This window comes from Labeo rohita, chromosome 24 (genome assembly GCF_022985175.1).
Source record: "Labeo rohita strain BAU-BD-2019 chromosome 24, IGBB_LRoh.1.0, whole genome shotgun sequence".
In the NCBI taxonomy this organism is placed as follows: Eukaryota; Metazoa; Chordata; class Actinopteri; order Cypriniformes; family Cyprinidae; genus Labeo; species Labeo rohita.
In genome coordinates this window covers 17,657,065-17,681,033 of record NC_066892.1, presented here as the reverse complement: position 1 = coordinate 17,681,033, position 23,969 = coordinate 17,657,065, and the positions used below count along the sequence as shown (strand labels likewise).

Below are 23,969 nucleotides of genomic sequence, written 5' to 3'. Positions count from 1 at the left end.
GATTCTGAAGTTGTAGGAGTTTTTCGACATACTCTACCTTTTTTTAGCCAGAGTACACAGACTATGAACTTAGACATGATTCGTAGTAGTGATGGGAAATTCGGATCATTTTTCCAACTCTGACCTTTGAGCCTCATTCAGCAAAATGAACAAATCTTTTTTTGAGTCTTTTCATTCATTTTAGCAAAATCAGCATCGCGTGACAGCCCCATAAGATGAACGAACGACTCCAAAAACCCAAAGACTCAAAACAGGTGAACTAATTCCAGTACAGAATCTAATAGGATGTTGCGCACACGCACCTGAACGAATCACTCCCGAGATGACTCGTTCTTCCCGAGTCACATTAAAGATTCGTTCAAAATGTAGGAATCGTTCAAGAACGGCCCGTGGATGCGCATCCCAGAGTCTGTGCTACACAAGGTTTTGTGCTTAAAGGGGTCATCAGATGCAAACTTCACTTTTTCATGTTGTTTGAACATTAATGTGTGTTGGCAGTGTATGTACAAATATACCCCATAATGATAAAAATCCATGCAGTGGTTTTTAATTAATCTGTAAAAATAATATCCCTTTTTTCAAATCGGCCGCTCCCACAATAGTTGATTGACATGAGCTCTTACCTCAGACCAGCTGTCACAGTCCAGTAACTTTCCTTTATGTTCGCGCAAATCATTCATGATCCAGCTTCACTAACAGCAGAAGTGTGTATAAGCGTTTTTTTATGAATCTTTGCAATGGCCTTTCCTTATAACGTGGTAGTTATGAAGTTTAGCGGCTAAACGCGGCTAAATGCAGCTAAAGTAAACAAGATCATCATTCCACGGAGAGAAGAGAGGGGCGGGACAAGCAGAGCTCATCTGCATTTAAAGGAACAACATGAGATGATTTTTGCAGAGCTCATTTTGGCAAGGTAAAAAGGGTGTTGTTTTACAAAACCATTGAGAATTTTTAATCAAAGTATATTAGAGACTTTTCATTAAGACCCTAAAGAATCATATCAACTTGTGGAAAATGGGCATCCGATGACCCCTTTAAAAAGTATACAAATTTTTATTTTTCGAAAACAATGACTGATCGTTTCGCTAGATAAGACCCTTCTTCCTCGGCTGGGATCCTTTAGAGCCCTTTGAAACTGCATTTAAACTGCATTTCGGAAGTTCAAATTCAGGGCACCAATCAAGTCCAGTATATGCAGAAAAATCCTGAAATGCTTTCCTCAAAAACCATAATTTCTTTACGACTAAAGACAGAAAGACATGAACATCTTGGATGACAAGGGGGTGAGTAAATTATTTGTAAATTGTTGTTTTGGAAGTGGACTTCTCCTTTAAGCTTTTAAGTCTGCTACCTAGATATCTGTGTGGTCCTTTTTCAATGTAAGTCTATTGGATTTTTTTCAAAAAGTGATAGCAAATTCCTCTTCATTAAGCCGCTCAATTTGAGCAATCATTCATGTCTAAAAACTAATGATGCAGGATGGGTTACAATTCAAAATTTAGTGTAAAGGAATATTAATAAGCATGTGCTTGCTTAGGCTCCACTAAAAAAAATAAAGAAAAAAAGCACTGTAGTGCCTGTGTTTCATTTAGACAGCACAGATGTTGGAGAAACACTCCAGCGACTGTGGATGCTCTCTGCATTTCACCACCTCCCCCACCAGGCGTTTCATCAAACCCAGCGTTCTCTGTCGGGCGTCAAGACAGGTTTGTTTGCATACATACACATTAATGCGAGGTGAGGCAGGAAGAGACTTTTAAGAAATAAAACCATTCATCCCCAGTGTGAGAAACAAAAACAATGACAGCTGATGAACGGCTCTCCTTTACAAGCGTTAATATGATATTAATGTATTTGTATTGCTCCGCGGTGTGATTTATTTCAGTTCTTCTTAATAAATACACCACACTGTGTTCATCTGAGGCAGAGGGCAGACTAATTTAATTACCAAGGAACAATAAGTCTTTATTGTTTTATGAGGCCTCCAAAGTAATCTCGGAGAAATGTAGGCCCTCATCCATAACAGATTTAACACGGCTGTGGTTACCTGGTTTAGGAGTAATTCTAAGAGCCATTTTAGATCCTGGTGGTCCAGTTCAGACTGGTTCTGCTTGAAGAAGGTGTTAAGGAATGACACAACGTCCACCAAGAGCCTCTCGTCTTGAAGGCAAGCTGGACGTACCATCAGAAATCTGTCAGATTAATAATAACAAAAAAAAGTGTTTACTCTATCATTCAAATGTTTGGAGTTGGTAAGATTTTTTATGTTTTTGAAAGAAATGTCCTACCAAGGTTGTATATTTTTGAGTAAAAATATATTAAAACAGTAAAATTGTGAAATACTGTTACAAATATGCACTTACACTTTATATATACTTACATATATACACAAAGGTGTAAAATGTTAACATTATACTACTAAGATTTTTAATATTAAGTCTCTTATGCTCACAAAAGCTGTATTTACATTATCATCAAAAGTTTTTGAACAGTAATATTTTTAATGTTTTTTTAAGATGTCTACTATTTTAAAGATATCCATTTTGTCTATTTGAATATATTTTTAAATGTAATTTATTCCTGTGATTTCAAATTAAAATAAAATATGCTGATTTGCTGATCAAAAAACATTTATTATTATGTTGAAAAACAGCTGAGAAGATTTTTTTCAGGTTTCTTTGATGAATAGAAAGTTCAGAAGAACATTATTTATCTGAAATAGAAGTCTTTGTAACATTATAAATGTCTTTATCATCACTTATGATCAATTTAATGCATCCTTGCTAAATAAAAGTATTAATTTCCATAATTTCTTCCAAATAAATAAATAAATAAATTATACTGACTCCAAGCTTTTGAATGGTATAAAGCTTTTTATTTCAGATAATGCTGATCTTTGGATCTTTCTATTCAAAGAATATTGAAAAAATGTACTCAACTGTTTTAAATATTGATAATAATAATAATAAATAATTTTAACAGCAAATCTGCATATTAGAATGATTTCTAAAGGATCAGGTGACACTGAAGACTGGAGTGATGATGCTGAAAATTCAGTTTTGATCACAAAAAATAAATTACATTTTAAAATATATTCAAATAGACAGCACTTATTTTAAATAGTAAAAATATTTCACAATATTATTGCTTTTGCTGTACTTTGGACCAAATAAATGCAGGCTTGGTGAGCATAAGACAATTCTTTAAAAAAAAATATTAAAAATCTTACTGTTCAAAAACTTTTGACTCAAAAATGCAGTAAAAATTGCAAAACTTTTTAGTAATATTGCAAAAAATTGTCACAATTTAAAAGAACTGTTTTTTTTTATTTAAATATATTTAAAATGTCATTTATTCCTGTGATGGCAAAACAGAATTTTCAGTCTTCAGTCTTCAGTGTCACATCATCCTTCAGAAATCATTCTAATATGCTGATTTGGTGCTCAAGAAACATAATACATTATTAGGGTTGTGTAGCTTAATTGTTTGTGGAAACTGTGATATATTTTTTCAGGATTCTTTGATAAATAAAAAGTTCAAAAGAACAGCATTTATTTGAAAGCAAAATCTTTTGTAACATTATAAATATCTTTACTGTCACTTCTGATCAATTTAATGTATCTTTAAATAAAAAAAAAAAAAAAGAAACACATCTGACCTCAAACTTCTGAATGGCACTATATTTAGTTTCCCGTAGCACCAGTGTCATTTCTAAGCTCTATTTTGCTGAAGATAAAACATTGTTCCGCTTTGTGTCTGAATGTGTCAGCTCATTCATTGTTTAGGGCTGTGATATGCTGGTGCACTCCATCAAACTCATGCAAAGTCATGCCTGGTGATCACAAATCACAAATCTAGAGACAGAGAAAACAAATCAATAGATCACACACAAAGCGCTAACCTCTCTACAGCATTGTGCCAGCTCAGGGTTTGCAGGATGTTCTTGCTGCTCTGTGCAGTGGATTTGAGTGCAAGCCGGTCAGCGAGGAGGTACAGGTGAATCCTGGTCATGGCAAAGGTCACGGTGCTGTGGGAGCTCGCGTCACGAACCGCATGAACACAGTCCTGTAGTCCGGACCTTAAGTTGCTTATTCTTAAGACCACCGCCTGAGATTCAGACAGAACCAGATCGCCATGAAACCTTAAAAATAAAAAATAAGAGTTAAAAGGTTTAAATCTGTCTGATTAATTGCACAAAGCTATCATGTTGCTTCAGAAGATTTCACACAGTTTTACACAGGTGGTCACCATGAACTGTTAACATACTGCAAGTGTTACATAAAGATCATTCAAAGTAAATAAATAACATTTTCCTTCCACAGATAAATAACACCATACATTGAGATGACAGTAAATAATGACAGAATTTTCATTTTTTCATTTATTTCTTTAAGGAGGCCAGACAGGTTCACTGCCAGCAGATCTTTAATCATTTTAATCTTGGTTACAAAACAACAGCTGCTGCGTATTAAAATGACATTCGTCCTACAACGTAAATTGTATGCTGCAAAAGTTTCTGAATAGTTTAACAACGAAAGCCATCTATCTTAACTTTTAAGACGACCCAAACTTCTAGTGTGCAATACAAATTTTAGTGCTTAAAAACAATTAAATAAAACTGATTTGTATTAAACTGATTTGTTAAGGTTAGTAAACGCATTAGCTAACAATGAGCAATATATTTTTAAAGCATTTATTAATCTTTGTTAATGTTAATTAATAAAATATAATAGTACACCATTTGTTGACATTAGTTTAAAGTGCGTTAATTATTGTTAACATCTGCAGCTTTTGATTTAAAAAATCTATTAGTAAATTTTAAAATTAACATCGACAAATTCATATATTCTGTAGACGTATTGCTCACAGGGTTCATACAGATACTGTAAAATGAAATTCCAGAACGTTCAAGAACTTCTTAAGCACTACTTTTTGGATTTTCAAGGACTTTAACCAGAGATCTCACTTATCAAACAATGTCTTCTCTTTCAAATTCTAAAAAAAGATAAATAAAAATACACTAATAAAACAAAATGGCAAAAATAAAGCAAAGTACATGCAAAGTATTACTAAAGAATTACAAAGTATACTGCACTTTTACTACAGTAAAACCAACTATAGTACTGTAGTTAATTAAGGGATTTGTATTTGTGTTTACTTTCTTCTTTCTTTGTTTGGCTTTTATAACTGTACTGCCCTAATTGTTTGATATTTTCTACTGTTTAAGAAAAATTTTAGATTTGTGAAAAGACTCCGAAATTATATACATACTCAAAGTCTTAAACTGAATCAAATGATTCACAAACCTGCACCGACATTCCGATCTGAATCAAATGAATCGTGACCTGCGCTCCGAAGTTCTGATCTAAAGCAAAAGCTCCAAAGCTCCGATCTAAATTGAATGATTCACAATTCATGTTCCGAAGTCCCGATCTGAATAATGATTTGCGAACCACCATTTCAGATTGGGACTCGGAGCATGGATCATGAATCATTTGATTCAGATCAGGACTTCAAATCGCGTACAGCAAATCATTTGATTTGTATTATTCAATTCTCGAAATGATTCACAAAACTGTTCCAATCTAAATCAAATGATTTGCGATATGCACTCCAAAGTCCCGACCTGATTCACGTGATTTGTGACCCATGCTTCGACATTCCAATCTAAAGCTAAAGATTCACTAACTTGCTGCAAAGTTCCAATCTGAATTAAATGATTCACGATTCACGTGCTGAAGTCCAGATCTGAATAATGATTCGCAAACCATAATTTCAGATCAGAACTCGGAGCGCATATCGCGAATCATCTGATTTAGATCGGGACTTCAAATCACTTATCGCGAATCATTTGATTTGAATCATTCAGTTTGCAAAATGATTAATAAACCCGTTCAGAACTAAATCAAATGATTTCCGATACTGTGCACCAAAGTCCTGAACCAAATCAAATGATTCGCAAACCCACACCCGATCCCGATCTGAATCAAATGATTAGTGACCCACACTCAGAAGTTTCGATTTAAAGCAAACGATTCACAAACCTGCTCAAAAGTTCCAATCTAAATCAAATGAATAATGATTCAAGAACCAACATTTTAGATAAAGACTCGGATCGGATCGCGAATCATTTATTTTAGATTCGGACTTTAAAACGTGTAACGCGAATCATTTGATTTGAATCATTCAGTTTGTTAAATGATTTACAAACCCATTTCGATCTAAATCAAATGATTTGCGATATGCGCTCCAAAGTCCCAAACTGAATTAAATGATTTGCAAACCCGCACCAAAGTCCCCATCTAAATCAAATGATTCATGACACACGCTCCGAAGTTCTGATCTAAAGCAAAAGATCCACAAACCTGCTCCAAAGTTCTAAATCAAATGATTCACGATTCACATTCCGAAGTCCCGATCAGAATAATGATTCGCAAATCATCCTTTCAGATCAGGGCCCGGAGCATGGAGAGCAAATCATCTGATTTTGATTTGAATCATTTGATTTGAATCATTCAATTTGCAAAATGATTCACAAACCCATTCCGATCTAAACCAAATGATTTGTGATACGTGATTTGAAGTCCCAATCTGAAACAAATGATTTGCGATACGCGCTTTGAAACAATGAATCACTGTACATGCTTTTTAAAATCATTACAAGCTATTTCGAAATTCAAAAATGAATGGTTCTTTTCATCTGGTTTTTGCTAGTGAATCACTTGAAATAAATGATCGAAGTCACAAGTTAGAATCAATTGAAGCAGTTCCAGCGTAAATGACTCAATTGATTTGGTTCATCTGTTCCTCTTTTCACGTCTTCAGCAAAAGCATTTTAATGTTTACTCAGGGAATTGTCAACGGAAAGTATGATGTTTTTTGAATTGTGTGAAAAGATATGTACTTATTGACAAAATTAAGCACTTATTTCAGAAATATCTTTCAATAATTCAAACACTTTTCAAGTACCTCTTCAAGAATATTGCTAAACGAATCATTCATGGTTTTCCAGGCCTTAAATTTCAAAAAGTCAAATTCAAGTACTTCAAGCACTTTAAGCACCTAATACAAACCCTATGTTCATTTTTATTTCATGGTTTTAACTAATGTTAACAAATGAAACCTTAATGTAAAGTGTTACAAATGAAATTACAAAAACAAACTTACTCAGGTACATCACTCCTAAAACCCCCCAGATGCTCCAGCAGTCCATCAATCCCAGAATGCCATGCTGTGTTCCAGGTGATCTGCAGTGCTTTCCAGGCAGGCTTCAGACTCAGCAGGTCTGAGTACGGAGGAAGAACTGAACAGTAGGGACTCACTGCATGGTGTGAAGGAGCTTGAAATGGCAGATTATACCTGAAAGAAATTATGAGGTAATGCATTTTATATACAATTAATCTGTCAAATAATAAGTGAATCACCATTTAATTTACCCATGACACCTCTGAAGGTAAGGTTATGGGGAAATTAAACGGCCATTTCTTTTAACGCACAGCTAGAATGTCGAAATGGATGTGATTTACCTCCGTATAATGGCAGCAGGCAGTGAGAAAGAAGACAGGCCTGTGTCTGAGCCAGCTTTATCAGTCCTGATCAAGGAACAAAGATGTTAAATGTAACATAAACTGAAGCATTCTGGCTTTATCATATGCTTCTATTGTCTCTATTCTATCACTAAATACTCAATTCCAAATCTGTAAGACCTTCATTCATCTTTAGAAAACAAATTATAATTTTTTAAACATCATATTTTAAGGGTCAAACGGGGTCAAAAAGCTCTTGGATTTCATCAAAACTATCTTAATTTGTGTTCCAAAGATGAACGAAGGTCTTACAGGTTTGGAACAACGTTATCACTTATTTATATTTATAATAGTGTAATCAATTAGCATGTGTTACCTGTGGTTTTACATGTTGACCAATGGAGTGCAAGATAATACAACAAAGAAAACATACCAAACATCCATTCTTGCTATTTCATCAAACAGCAGAATGCACATCAATGCGGCAGCTTCGCTCACATCACCCTGCTTCTCCTTTATCAGCAGAGATGCTTAAAAAGATGCAAAAAAATTTTGAATTACCAAGACAACAATCGTTTAAATGTATATATACAAATTAAAAAGTTTTGTAATAGTAGCTAAGAGATTTAAAGGGCCACATCCTGAGAGCAAGGTCAAATAAAACATGAAAACAAAACTATAACAGGGAAAGCAACACAACTCATCAATTATAGACAAAAAGGGCTTGAGCCAGAAAAACAAATTTTTCATCACCATACTCTAGGCAATAACAAACAGCATATCAGGGAGCTTCACTTGGAAATGCTTATAAATGTCTGGACATTTGGGGTACGCATAAAAATAACATTTGCCTTTTGTGAAATGTTTTAGAGAACTGGAAAGAGTGTGTCAATTGCTCTGCATTTTCAGCAATAAATATAAAAGTAAACAAAGAATGCAATTGCAAGCAGAAATTAAAGGGATAGTTCACCCAAAAAAGAAAATTAGCCCAATGATTTACTGTGCATGTGACTTTCTACTTTCAGATGAATACAATCAGAGTTATATTAAAGGGGTCATCGGATGCTAAATTCACTTTTACATGTCGTTTGAACATTAATGTGTGTTGACAGTGTATGTACACATCTACCCAATAATGATAAAAATCCATGCAGTGGTTTTTAATTAATCTGTAAAAATAATATCCCCTTTTTCAAATCGAGCCATTCTCAGATGCCTGTCATTGTGGCGTCACACCGGCAGAGGCCGCTCCCACGATAGCTGATTGACATGAGCATTTTACCTCAGATCATCTGTAACAGTCCGCCATCTTTGTTTCGATGACGGACCAGGGATGTAAGTTAGACAAGAATATCTCCGATTGAGTGATTGAGGTGTTGTGTTGCTGGATGTAATAATGAATGTAGTGGTCGTCATTTACTCCCGACATCTGAGCCGCTGAAGATGCAGTGGATTACATTTGTTTGTGAAGGGAAAGCGCCTCACGATCTACATAAATGCGTCTATGTTCGCGTGAATCATTCGTGATCCAGCTTCACTTACAGTAGAAGTGAGTATAAGGGTTTTTTTTTATGAATCTTTGTGATCGTTTTTCCTAATAATGTGCTAGTTAGCAAGTTTAGTGGCTAAAAGCGGCTAAATGCAAACTAAAATGCGGCTAAAGTAAACAGGCTCGTCACTCCACAGAAAGAAGAGGGGGCGGGGCGAGCACAGCTCATTTGCATTTAGAGCAGCCTCGACCAGAATGAGATTATTTTTGCAGAGCTCATTTTGGCAAGGTAAAAAGGGTGTTGTTTTACACAACCATTGAGTATTTTTAACCAAAGTATATTATAGACTTTTCATTAAGACCCTAAAGAATCATATCAACTTGTGGAAAATGGGCATCTGATGACTCCTTTAAAAAAATGTCCTGGCTCTTCCAAGCCTTATAATGGCCATGAATGGTTGTTAAGATTTTGAAGCCAAAAAAATGGAAACACCCATCATTAAAAGTACTCCACGTGGCACCACGGGGGTTAATAAAGGCCTGCTGAAGCGAAACAATGCGTTTGTGTAAGAAAAATATCAAAACTTTACATTTTATTAATCGCAATCTCCAAGCTTTTGCTGCATCCATCTTTTTGACACCCATTTACTGCCATTAAAAAGTTTGGAAGAGCCAGGATATTTTTTAATATAACTCTTAAAGGAACACTCCACTTCTTTTGAAGTTTCACTTTCCAACTCTCCTACAGTTAAACAGTTGAGTTTTACAGTTTTCAAATCCGTTCAGCCGATCTCCGGGTCTGGCGGTAGTACTTTTAGCATAGCTTAGCATAGATCATTGAATCTGATTAGACCGTTAGCATCTCACTCAATAATGACCAAATAGATGACCAAAGAGTTTAGATATTTTTCCTATTTAAAACTTGACTCTTCTGTAGTTACATTGTGTACAAAGACGGACGAAAAATGAAAAGTTGCGATTTTCTTATATGGCTAGGAACTATACTCTCATTTCGACGTAATAATCAAGGAACTTTGCTGCCGTACCATGGGTGCCGCAAGCGCAATGACATTATGCAGCCGTCAACTCTTCAGGCGCTGCATAATATCATTGCACATCTATGCTAAGCTATGCTAAAAGTGCTACCGCCAGACCCGGAGATCGGACTCGAAAAAGTAAAACTCTAACTCTAGGGGAGCTGGACAATGAGCCTATTTTCAAAAAAAGTGGAGTGTTCCTTTAAAGAAGAAAATCATATACATCTAGGATGGCTTGAGAGTGAGTAAATCATGGGGCAATTTTCATTTTTGGGTGAACTATCCTGTGGCCAAACACACTAATAGACTTTGTGATTCCAAGTAAATGCATAGATCGGTACTGTCACAAAATGTAATCAATTTTGTTTGCTTGTTTGAAAGGCTAGAAGATATGCTGTGCAGAACTATTGATCAGTATGTGTTGCTGACTTCAAACTTTGTTAAAACCCTTAGGGCATGGTGGGAATGAAGATTAGTTTAAAAATGGCCATTAAGTTGTTTGTAAGTGTGTTGAAATGGTTATGAAATTCAAATATCTAATTACTCATATTTATGAGTTTTGCTGTGCAGGTGGTCTAAGCTAATATTGTAAAAGACTGCAGAACTTGAAAACATGGCAGTCAAGCCTTCACAAACATATGGAGATGAATCATGATTTTATTTTCCAAAATACGCCAGTTTTAGCTAGTGTAATGACATTTCGATTAATACGTGATGCTATCACTAATAAGATATGATAAAAATGACATCTAGCAAGTACTGGTTTAATAAGAAAAATAATTAAACATGTTCTCACATCCTGTTTGGCAACCATGGCATCAAATGTGTTGATGTGTTTAGCACACAGTATTTGCTAACTCAAAAGACTTTAATAACACTGCCATAGACTGGAGATGTTTAAAACACATATGCTGAAATGTTGAAGTTTCAAAAATGTTTCTAAAGGAAAAGTAGTGAAAAGTATACAGTGCTGCCTAAACGCTTGTGAGAATGTTCTTTATAATTTTTTATATTTTTGCATAAATATGTCCAAAAAGTGAATCAGATTTTCACACAAATAAGATGAAAATATATAGTCTGTCATTTATTTGAGAAATATGGTCCAGTGTTAAATATCTGTGAGTTGCAAAAGTATGTGAACCTTTAGGATTAGCAGTTAATTTTAAAGTGAAATTAGAGTCCATTTGTTCAGATTTGTTATCAGTCAATAGGATGACTATCAGGTAACAGTGTAAGCCCTGTTTTTATTAAATAAGAGGAATCTATCAAAGTCTGATCATGTTTGTGGAAGTGAATCATGGCATGAACAAAGTACATTTCTGAGAACCTCAGAAAAGAGACTCCACAAATCCACAGTCAGCCAGATTGTTTACAAATGGAGGAAATTCAAGACCACTATTACCTTCCCTAGGAGTGGTTAACCAACAAAGATCACTCCAAAGCAAGACTTGTAATAGTCTGCAAGGTTGCAAAGGACCTCAGGGTAACTTTTAAGCACATAAAGGTCTTTCTCACATTGGTTAATATTAATGTTCATGAGTCCATCATCGGGAGAACACTGAACAACCATGGTATGAATGGCAGAGTTGCCATTAAATAAATAAACACTGCTGTCGGTCTGCGGTTTGATCATGTGGACAAGCCAGAGGGCTACTGGATAAATGTTTTGTGGATGGATGAGACCAAAATAAAACTTTCTTGGTTTGAATGAGTGTTATGTTTGGAAAAAGAAAAACACTTCATTCCAGCATAAGACGGAAACATGGTGGTAATATCATGCTTTGGGCCTACTTTGCTGCATCTTGGCCAGAATGACTTTGCCATCATTGATGGAATAATGAATTCTGAATTATACCAGCAAATTCTAAAGGAAAATGTCAGGACAAGGTTAATGGTTTGGAATGCCTGAATCAAAGTCTGGACCTTAATCCAACTGAAATGTTGTGGAAAGACCTGCAGCAAGCAGTTCATAGGAGGAAACCCACCAATCTCACAGGGTTCCAGTGTTTTTGTACTGAAGAACGGGCTAAAATTCCTACAAGCTGTTGTGCTGGACTGATCAGCGGTTACAAAATATGTAACCTGCGGTTATTGCTTCAAAAAGGGGTCACACCAGATACTGAAAACAAAGATTCACATACTTTTCCACCTCACAAATAATTAACACTGAATCATGTTTCTCAGTAAATAAATGACAAAGTATATTCTTGGTCTCATTTGTTTGACTGGGTTCTCTTTGTCAACTTTCAAGACTTGTGTGAAAATCTAATGATGTTTTGTGTTATATTTATGCAAAAATGTAAAAAATTCTAAAGGGTTCACAAATTTCATGCAGCACTGTAGATGCTAAAAATTCAGTTTTGCCATTAAAATAATAAATTATATTTTAAAATATATGTCTCTTACTGAAATATGTAGTGGAAACTATGAAAGCTTTATATTTTTTAAAAAATCCACATCGTTTTATATATATATTTTGGTCTATGGGGGCACCATTATTTCGAAGATGTCAAATGGTTGCACTTGGTGAGCTACTGGCTCTACCTGTTGCTATTTTTTAACCGCAACACAACTCTGAATACACTCGGAAAATAAAATACTGATATGATCCCACATTGTGCGGCCTTTGGTTGTAATTTTCAGTCGAAGGGCAACAAGAGAAGCGATGTACATCTTCACTGCTTTACTTGTGATAAGAAGAGAAGAACAGAATGGGAAGATGCCTGTGGACGAATAAAACGTCTTTGTTTTCTCCACTTTAGCCCTGATGTCTTTGAGGCTTTTAGTAGACCACAGCTACTGAAAGAGCTTACAAACGGCAGAGACAAGAAACGCTAAATGCCATCCTGGCAGGATGTAAACATGCCGATGCTTGTCATGACGCCACAGCCAATGAAGGAGTTTAGACCCCATAGTCTAAAACATGTATAAAATGATATGGATTTTTTAATTATGTAAATCATGGGTTTTCTACGACGCATTTCAGTCAGAGACATCATTTATGTTATATTAACAGGGTTCATCTTCAATCAGCTTCAATCAGAGATCTCATCTTCTCTTTCAAATACTAAAAAAGGACAAATAAATAAAAATATACTAAAGTATTACAAAGTATACTACACTTTTACTACAGTAAAACCATAGTTGGCTTTCTTAAGGGATTTGTAATTGTGTATACGTATTTTGTTCCAAAATCCTGATCTGAAACAAATGATTCACCATACAGTCCCGAACTGAATCAAATGACTCGCAAACCGAGCTTCGCGTATCAAAAATAATTAGATTTAGACCGGGACTTCAAATCGCGTAGCGTGAATCATTTGATTTGAAACAGTCAGTTCGCAAAATGATTCACAAACCTGTTCCCATCTAAATCAAATGATTTGCGATACGCGCTCCAAAGTCCCAATGTAAATAGAAAGATTCATGATACACAAAGTTACGATCTAAATCAAATGATTTGCAATATGAAGTCCCGATTAAGTCAACCCACTCCGAAGTCGCAGTCTAAATGAAATGATTCGCAATGCGTAATTTGAAGTCCCGATCTGCAACAAATTCAGATTTTTAATTAAAGCGCTTTGAAACAGTGAATCGTTTTGCGACGCAATGGTTAAACTGAATCGCAGTTGAAAAGCTCTGTCTCACCCATCACTACATGCTTTATAAAGTCATTACGAGCGATGTCAAAGTTTGAAAATGAGTGGTTCTTTTAATTTGATCTAGTTTTTGTCAGTGAATCGCTTGAAATGAACAATCGTCGTTACCAACATAGTTCAGCGATTCAGTGTTTCCCGAAACCATAGTTCAAACGAACATTCGCAAACAGCATCGCAAACTTACGTGGTTAGAACTACAGCTCTCGACCTGTGGTTAGAAGCATATTTCCTTGTTAGTAAGACATATGGGCTCAATAAATTATGCTCTTGGGAACAATAAGCAAGCTAATATGCAGTACAATCTATATCTTTCACTTGATCTAAATATAAATGCATTTTAATCTATGTATTTTTAAGCTTCCACTGCAAGCAACGTTTTTGAATAGTGCGCATGTGCATAAATGCCTACGGGAACCTGTAGGTTATGATGTAAGAGGGAACCTGCGATTAGTCAAACATCAAATAAAGCGAAATGACATGGAACAAAAAAATAGTCAATTAGTCATCAGGTGCCATGTTTAACATAGCTGCATTCTAGAGATCTCTAATAAGTTAAAAAGCATAAAATATTACCCGGTGACGTCATTAACAACGGACCTACGTTGTTGAACTAATGTGGTTCAAACGACGGAGATGCGACTGTGTTCGGGAAACAGTCGTGACTAGCTAGTTCGTTTCCACAACAATGCATCGAACTAAGGAGGTTAATCAGCGAGTTACGTCATTGTACGGGAAACGCACCCCAGAGCGGTTCCAGCAGAAAATGTTTCATCTGTTCCTCTTTTTGCAGCCATGTTTACACAACATTGCCCGTACTACTACTGGCTTAGCTTGTTAAATAGTAGTAAACATGCTATTAAATTGTGAACTGTTGGTGGTGCTAGAGGGATTGAGAGAACGACTCCAAAATTGGCACTATGAACATTAGAGATCCTTCCCATTCACTGTGCCAAAGTGGCTGACATAAACTCCAAGAGAATGCCTACAAAACTTTGGTGCTTGGGACTAATTAACTATCTACAATAAACTGAATGAATTAAGTTCGGAGGGATGTTTTGCAGGCCGTACCTCTGAGCAGCATGATAAGAAGAGACGTCTGTTGAGCCAGACTGTGACGCAGGGAGGGGTCGGCAAACACCAGCTTCCTCAGCATGCATATGCTGGGCTCCAACAAGCAATCCATGCTCTACATAATGAGTAAAAAAAAAGCTGAATGCAAAACCTTCTAGTAAAAAAAATAGACTTGATAGATAAGACACAAGACATAAGTTGCAAAGGTCTGGGCTTCTTGAAATTACTGAATAAAATAAGGCGAAATAATTAAAGAAATTTTGATAATCATCAGAAGAACTTTTTACACCCTGTTGAACCTTGAGAAAACCACATCCGCGATAAACTACTGAAGTGCTAAGTTGTTTCGAAAAGGTGTTATGCCACAAGTACAGCCCTGCTAGTGGAAAAAGTCATAACAAGTCAACATGATTGAGTCTAGAAGTGTTTACACATTCAAAACAATCATGACCGCAGTCATAACATTCACAGTAAGACACCACAAAAAGTTAGATAGCCTCAAAGCCAAGGCAAGTAGTCAAAACAAACAGCCAAAGCAAAGTCATAATTGACAGTAACAGCACTAACTAGGCATGGCAAATGAATGCGACGCATCGGATTCTGCTCATGGCATAATTGCCAGACATTTCGGTGCATAATTCTCGCTAATTAGCTAAATTAGCAGGCCGGAATACTCGACAAAGCTGGCAGCTTTCAGCCTAGGGATGTTCAGATCATGCACTAGATGTGAATTAATACTGACTCACTCTTGACTGACACCATTAACTCAAGCATCATGCCCAGGCACCGGTTTCCCGAATTCATTCATGATAAAAGGCACACGAAACAAAAGAGAATTTGAGGTTTACCGCCACATTGTTGTTGACACACTCTGTGATGAAAGATATGAGCTTGTCTGATAAACCCAAGGCCTTCAGCACAGCATGCATTGATGAATCTGTAAAGAACATAATGAAATATAAATCAAGACTGGCTTTGTTTCTAGCACATGGTGAAATATATTACCTGCTTTGTCAATTTATGTTTCAGAGATCAAACACTTGCTTCAAAACACTTAGAATTGGTGTTTCAAGAAAAATGAAGCTTTAATTTGATGCAAATGACAATTCCACACATTATGCTATAATGCATAATTCTTCAGTCAATACAGAAAAAAAAATCAGAAGACGAAAAAAAAAAAAGTCTGGAGCATTAAATTTTGAATTAGACTATTTTAATTTTCTGCTTTCATTTTAATAATTTTTTGTCATATTTATTTATTTTTTAAAATGTTTGTTTAGCTTTAGTTGTGTTAGTATTTCAACTTAAACTAAACGAAAATGAAAAATGTTGCAAAACTTCAGTTTTAATATAATAAACATTAAACATTCATAACTTTATGGTTTAGATGAATTGATGAAAGTATGGATTCCTCACCTTGCAGAACAATAGTCAGCTGTTCGGCTGCAGATCTCCGCAAAACTAGATCTACCGTTTCTGACGTGAGAATGGTGTACAACTTATTTACAGACTCCACCTGTATAAACAACAGAACATTTATCAGACCCTGTTTCAGCACCACCAAGAATAAAGCAGCATTCTTCACATGTTGTCAATGTCAGTAATGCTTCTTCAACAACAACTACTCAATACAATGCTAGAGTGTATTATTAATGCACAGCTGAGTGAGCTCAGTGATTTACCTTCACATATGACTTGTCTGAATTGCTCAACTTGATGTCCACACTTTTATTTAGAACATAGAGATTTGGTAAACATGACAATGTGGAGCTGTCAAGAGTTGGTCTGGCTCCACCGGCGCTGGTCAGGTGTGGTAGCAGATGTTGGACTGCAGTATTCCTCACACTAACACAGAACAAATCCAGAGTATTTACAGTATTTGGAAAGAAGTTTTTAAGCTCAATGTCCAAGCTTTCGTTTTTTAGTCAATGAAACAGAATTGTGATCACAACCATTAATATTTTCAGTGAATAATGACATAATTTTTAGTCAATTAACCCTTGTAAAAAATAAGTACTCTTTAATATACATTATTTTAAAAGGCTGCTGAAAGAATATACTTAACTGCAAACTGAATGTTTTATGCACTTGAGTGCAAGGTAAATGCAATTAAATAAATGAATTATACCTCAAAATGGATAGTTCTCCAAGAAATTAAAATTCTGTCATTAATTACTCACCCTCATGTCATTCCAAACCCGTAAGACCTTCGTTCATCTTTAGAACAAAAATTAAGATATTTTTTAGGAAATCCAAGAGCTTTCTGACCCTGTATAGACAGCAATGTAATTACCACATTGCAGGGCTTGTAAGGTATTAAGGAAATCGATAAAATAGTTCATGTGACATCAGTGGTTCAACCATAAATTTAAGAAGGAATACACGGAATATCACAGAATTTGTCTATGTAAATATAAATCCTGCACTTTCTGTCTGTGTCTGTATGAATGAATTATGCAGACATGTGGTTTCATTTACTATACACATACTGAAGCGCACATGACACTCACTGTGTTTTCAGCCTCTGCCGCCTCAATTTATGAGTACATGAATACATAAACATGATCTCTAGAACTGCTGTGAGAGTCAGTTTATGAGCAGACAGTATTTCTGGGAAAAAAATAAAAATAAATAAATAAATAAATAATATAATAAATTAATTATTTATCAAATACAATCTTTATAAATGAATTAGGCATGCTTTTGATTATTAAAGTTTAATTAAACTATTAAAATGGAATCCAGAAAATTGATGGAAACATTCACATAATTTGATCAAAATAAAACTGAATTTGAGAAAAATAATAAAACGTATTTCATAGGGCCTTAAAAAATGTAATTTTTTAAGAAATGGCTGCTAAATTGTGTAAGTTTCATGAATTCAGTTAATTAGACATGCTTTTTGATTTTAATGTAACCATTAAAATAGAGTCTAGAAAATTTTAAAACAGAAAAAAATGAATCCAGAAAAATTTAAAAAAAAAAAAAAAAAAAAAAAAAAAAACAGAATTTGGGAATAAAATGGATTTCATTGGGCCTTATTTATTACATTTGTGTCTTTGTTTTATTGTATTTGTGCTTTAGTTTGTTACTTGCATCTAAGTTCTTATTATTAATAACAGATAAAATAACAAAAAATGACTATATCATGACATAAACTGTTACTGTGAAATAAACTCTATTTGGATCATCTATTATTCAATTACTTTATCCGTCGCTCTATGTTTTTGTCGTAGTATGGGTTCAGTAGTACTATCACAACACTGTAGTTAGGTATTGCGTCGAAATCAAAATTTTGGTCTCATGACAACACCAGGGCCTTGAACGTGTCAGTTGCGTTGCTGTCTATGCAGGGTCAGAAAGCTCTCGGATTTCATCAAAAATATCTTAATTTGTGTTCATCAGAAGAATGAAGTTCTTACGGGTTTGGAATGACATGACAGTGACATGACACGTCAATCTCTCTTGAATGCACGTACGACAGTTAGCGAAGCTAGACACAGTTACAGTTTATAAAGTTTTAAATATTGATATTTTCTTATACAAATGCATCCATTTGCATAAGAAGGCCTTTATTATCCTCTTGGGGTTGTGTGGAGCACTTTTTATGATAGATGGATGCACTTATTGGACTTCAAAATCTCAACTGCCATGTTTTAATATAGCCAGTGTTGGGCATGTTACTTTAAAAAAGGTATTTATAGTTACTAGTTACTTCTTACAAATAGTAACTGAGTACTTGAGTTACATCATTATAAAAGTAACTAACTACCAGGGAAAGTAACTACTGTGTTACTTTAAAAAAAAAAAAAGTTGAAATGTCAAATAACTTGGATGTCCCCAATATTAAATGGTAAATGAATTAAATGGACACTAAATCAAATAAATTATTATTATAAAACATTGCACACTAATCTACATTATTTTAATGTTGCTGTGGGACAATGTGAGAGACACCTATCAAATTCAATATTTGAATTATTGTAAATATAAAGTTTTATGGGCCAGTTTTTTTAAATATCTGAAAGTACACTTAGCTTCAATCAGTCAAGAATTACAATATGATATTATGATAATTTAGCATTAAACTTTAGTAATTAGAATAACCATGTATGAATGCATATTTGTCATGTTGACTGAACTTAGGAATGGTGGTGGTGCTTAAAATATTGTTTGTCATCTAGTGTTTCTATAAAAAGCGGGAAAAAATAATTCTGATAAGAAAACAACACTACTACGAATTCTACTACTACTAGGATTAATGAGCTGCTGGGTTCATGAATATTAATCACGTTGTCTGCGTTCGCTGATTTGCTGAAATCAAAACAGGGACGATAATAGGTGAGCGCCAGCCAATGAGATTGCCGTTTGTGTATTAGCTCCGCCTACTACCAGAGAAAGTGGCAGTTTTTAAAAGCTAAAGAATTCCACAGGAACTCCATTATTTTGACAGGAAAATACAGCATTGTATTTGTATAGAATATCGTTTACATGTAGCATGTCAATTCTGCATGGTATATAAGACTCTCTCGCTCTGTATCTTTTTTATGCGAGTGTATGAGACAAAGCGACAGCGATTTATAGTATTATAATAAATCATAGTAACACCACATTTTATTGTCAGTAATGGTAACGCAATGGCGTTGTAATGGGGGAAACAGTAATTTGTTTGATTACATGCTACTGAAAAAAATAACAACGTTAGTAACAGTGTTTATTTATAACACTGTTATTGCCACCATTGAATATAACTCTGATTGTATTAGTCTGAAAGAAGAAAGTCATATACACCTAAGACGGCTTGAGGGTGAGTAAATCATGGGGGTGAACTATCCCTTTAAGTGGCATTTTATTCAATTAATATTATATTACCTGAAAGAGATTTGAAGTACGCTACAAGTGCACGTCATATACATTGTATGGCACTTTTTCACATGGAAAAGCTACTTTATCGTTTCAGCAGACTCTGAATATATCCATCTGGGACTGCTTTTACAATGCCTATTAATTTGTGGACCGTGACACTGACAGTTTCCATTCATTTTCATTGGAAAAGAGCAGCATTAATGTTCAACAAACCAATTCCTGTTTTCCACATAAGAAAATGATATGGGTGAGTAAATATTGCAGAATTTGTATCTTTTGGTAATCACTGCCTTAAGAAAATAAAAGAAATAATATTAGACATTGCGCATGTTAAACTTACGCGTTATGCTTCGTGAACAAAAGCCGGAGGGCCGCCCGTAGTCTAGCAGTCGGTGAGCACACCTCATCTTGCTTTTCAGCAGATGCTTCACTTATCAGCAGGATACAGTTTCCCAGGGCGTCCTCGGTGCTTGTGTAACTCTAATATACAAAAACACCAAGCTTTAACACAGCCATGGCGGACAATAGACTCTCAAGCTTAAATCCATCTTGGAAAAACAATAAACAACACACAATGGCATTTCACCACTGCTTTATTGACAGCACAAACCAATTACTCAGAGGCTTCAGCTAAAAATGAATCAAATGTGATGACCTTGACAAGATTTATGAATATTCAATTTCAACCTTACCCCACCCCACAGTGGAAGTGGTTTAAAAAAAAAAAAAAAAAAAAAAAAAAGAAAAAAAAGAAACAGCTTCGGTTGTTGAAAAGTACAAAATAACCTTGTTTAAAATAGAATGCGGCGTAACATGGATATTACCATTCTGCCTCGGGCGTCTCGTAAACACGTTAATATTACATTGGAAATTATTTTTTCAGCCCAGTTTGACGGTTATATTGCGGCTGTGCATTTGTGTGTGCGTGTGACGAGAGATGTGGAGAAAGGAAGGAGTGTTTGCACCTGTAATATGGGAATGACCGGGTAAAGTGCCTCATTAAATCTGCTCCAACTTGCAGCTGTCATCATCAATCGTCCCTTGAGCAGATAGAGTAGAATATCCTTGGCAGCAGCGCTCACCTTTGGATCACACATAAAGTTAGTTGATGGCGCTATGATATTGCACTTACAACAATCTACCTCATCCAACTGCCACCTAGAGTAATGGGACAGAGCATTTCCAGTGTCAATCATTAGCTTAGCATGACCTCCGTAACCTATTAAACATGGAGCGTGGATACATTATTTAGCGAGCTGTGTATTGGTATATCAAAATATTTCTTCTTTGTGCATTACTTGGGGTCTCGCTAGAAACAGGAAGATGAATAATTCACCTCTCTTGCTTGGTCTTGAAGGCCAAACATACTGATTTCATACAGGACATGGGAATGAAGTAAGAAATTCACTCCGCTGCAGATAGATGAGGCAGGTTTGGCCACGTTCTGAACTCCTAAACAGTCCTGTAGGGGTGAGAACAGGAAGTTAGGGTCGGGGTATTACCATCTACGGAGTTCAGAGGTCACTAACACCCTATGTGGAGTGTAATAGAATTGCTAGGAAATGTAATAGCAATTCAGTGTATACTACACACAGTTATTATAAAGCGTAACAGCATTTTTACCCCCTGCAAATGGAAGAGCTGTTGACCAAAATATTATAGGTCTAATCCTAGATAGAAATATCAGGTCATCAGGTGGTCAAGCTTGCAAACTAGTCCAAAAAGTGCTTTGGAATGTATGTTAGCTATATTAAACATAATTTTTTTTTAACTTTTTTAATGTGTGACCCTGGACCACAAAAGCGGTCTTAAATAGCACGGGTATATTTGTAGCAATGGACAAGAACACACTGTAAGGGTGAAAATTATTGATTTTTCTTTTATGCCAAAAATCATTAGGATATTAAGTAAAGATCATGTTCCACAAATACATTTTGCAAATTTCCTACCGTAAATATATCAAAACTTAATTTTGATTATTTGTTGATCATTTGGACAACATTAAAGGCGATTTTCTCAATATTTTGACTTTTTTTGCACCCTCAGATTCCAGATTTTCATCTGATGTAAAAAGTCAGATGATGTAAAAATCTCATTTTTAAAAAATGACCCTTTGTGATCCAGGGTCATATATATAACATACTGTTCAAAAGTTTGGGGTTGGTACGATTTTTAAAAGAAGTCTCTATTTTATCAAAAACACAGTAAAAAAACAGTAATATTGTCAAATATTTTTACATTTAAAAATGTTACATTTAAAAACTGTTCTCTACTGTAATATATTTTCAAATGTAATGTATTCTTTTTGAAGGCAAAGCTGTATTTTCAACAGCCTTCAGTCCTCAGTGTATTATTATGCCAATTTGGTACTCAAGTAACATTTTTAATTTTTATAAATGTTTAAAATGCAGCTGATAAATACTATTGTGCAAACTGTGATTTTTGTTTTAATAGAAAGAACAGTATTTATTTGAAATAGATATATTTTGTAACACTATAAATGTATTTACTGCCTCTTTTTACCAAATTTAAAGCATCCTTGCTGAATAAAAGTATTAATTTCTTTAAAAAATATCTTACTGGCCTCTTTTTGTAGTGTAAATGTAATATTATAAATAAGCATATAATATAATATAATATAATATAATAGCCAACAATACATTGTATGTGTCAAAATTATCACATTTTTTAATGCCAAAAATCATTAAGATATTAAGTAAAGATCATTTTCCATGAAGATATTTTGTGCATTTCCTTCCATAAATATATCAAAACGTAATTTTTGATTAGTAATACGCATTAAGAACTTCATTTGGATGAAAAAGCCGATTTTTTTTGTCCAATATTTTAATTCCAGATTTTCAAATCTTCTATCTCAGCCAAATATTGTCCTATCCTATCAAACCATACATCAGTGGAAAGCTTATTTATCAGCTTTCAGATGATGTATAAATCTCTATTTCCAAAAACTGACCCTAAATGCTTTTGTAGTCCAGGGTCACATAATATAATATAATATAATATAATATAAACTCTTTAGCTGCATTTAATTTTGAGTTTGTAATAACATAACAGAGGCCAAATCATATTTCAAGAGTCATTTCTTTTTTGAGTTTCACCACTGAACTGCAGAACAGGAAATGCTGCACTACTGGGTCAAGCACGCAAAACCATAGATAAGTTAATGACCAACTTTGACCAGTGATGTAGCTGGTTAAGCTGAAATCTTCAATTCCAAAACTAGGTGAACTTTTTCCTGTCTTTCTTGTCACGCATCTACTGGAAGTGGCTTAAAATACACTCTATCCTCCAATTTCCACTGCACATCTTGTACCTTCAAAATGCTCAGAGTGCAGGAGTAGGTTTCTGCCTTCACCGGGGACAGAGGATGAGACAAAAGTTTCAGAAATATCTTCTGACTCTCTGACTGCAGGAGCGGGCTTGCTTGTGCAAATTTCCACCTACGAACAGACACGATTTTTTACAGATTTTTATACGATGACACCTTTTCCGCAGTGCCAGACAAAACAGCAGATGTCAATGGTGGTTTTACAGTTTCCATAATTGTGAGCAACTTACAGGTAGGAGCAAATCTGGACACATTCCTTCACCACCGGTAGGTGCTGATGGTACGGAAAAGCATCTATTCCTTGGTTAGCGAGCTCCAAAAGCTCATGCCAATTCTTATCGCCCTGTGAAGAAACATTTCACTTCAATCAATTTCGCTTAAAATTCTTAATTACAGAATTAATTCACAAAAAAAAAAAAAAAAAAAACCCACAACATTTCAGGTTTGAAATGAAATGACACGAGGATGAGTAAACAATATATAGTGCTGTCAAACGATTAATCACATCCAAAATAAAAGTTTTGTTTACATAATCTGTGTGTACTGTGTATATTTATTATCTATATTATAAATACACAGACATCCATGTATATATTTAAGAAAAATTGTTATGTTTATTAGGGGTGTAACGGTTCACAAAAATCACGGTTCGGTTCGATACGACACAGTGGTGTCACGGTTCGGTATGTTTTCGATACAGCAAAAATAAAAAAAAAAAAAAAATGCCAGATAATTTCTTTGATTTTTTTCACTTTTTTATTTATTAAAACATCAAAAAAGTATGATCTTGTTTTTTTCTTTTACTTTAAACAATGATGGAGCTATTCTTCACCCATCTTCTGGGGTTTCTTTTTAGCAGCATATAAAACAAAACCTCCTTTATAACCAAAACCAAAAAGCTCCTGATAAAAAAAAATTAATGTAATATTGTAGTAGTTATAAACTAATAGAAAGACGTCCAGCTGTCTGTCG

General features: G+C 34.8%; 1 protein-coding gene across 4 annotated transcripts in view; it reads right to left on the bottom strand.

The window, feature by feature from the left end:
• Positions 1–23,969, bottom strand: part of rttn (rotatin) — an 82,268-nt gene that overhangs the window by 41,274 nt on the left and 17,025 nt on the right. For all 4 annotated transcript variants that reach the window (XM_051098222.1, XM_051098224.1, XM_051098223.1 and 1 more), the window contains exons 13-26: positions 23,228–23,340; positions 22,983–23,109; positions 20,985–21,110; positions 20,614–20,730; positions 19,989–20,128; positions 16,465–16,627; positions 16,199–16,298; positions 15,631–15,719; positions 14,780–14,897; positions 7,960–8,056; positions 7,527–7,592; positions 7,168–7,359; positions 3,902–4,141; positions 2,048–2,192 (exon numbers count right to left, since the gene is read on the bottom strand). In XM_051098222.1, the coding sequence (XP_050954179.1) occupies positions 2,048–2,192; positions 3,902–4,141; positions 7,168–7,359; positions 7,527–7,592; positions 7,960–8,056; positions 14,780–14,897; positions 15,631–15,719; positions 16,199–16,298; positions 16,465–16,627; positions 19,989–20,128; positions 20,614–20,730; positions 20,985–21,110; positions 22,983–23,109; positions 23,228–23,340 (1,833 nt within the window). The remainder of the gene's footprint in view (positions 1–2,047; positions 2,193–3,901; positions 4,142–7,167; positions 7,360–7,526; positions 7,593–7,959; positions 8,057–14,779; positions 14,898–15,630; positions 15,720–16,198; positions 16,299–16,464; positions 16,628–19,988; positions 20,129–20,613; positions 20,731–20,984; positions 21,111–22,982; positions 23,110–23,227; positions 23,341–23,969) is intronic.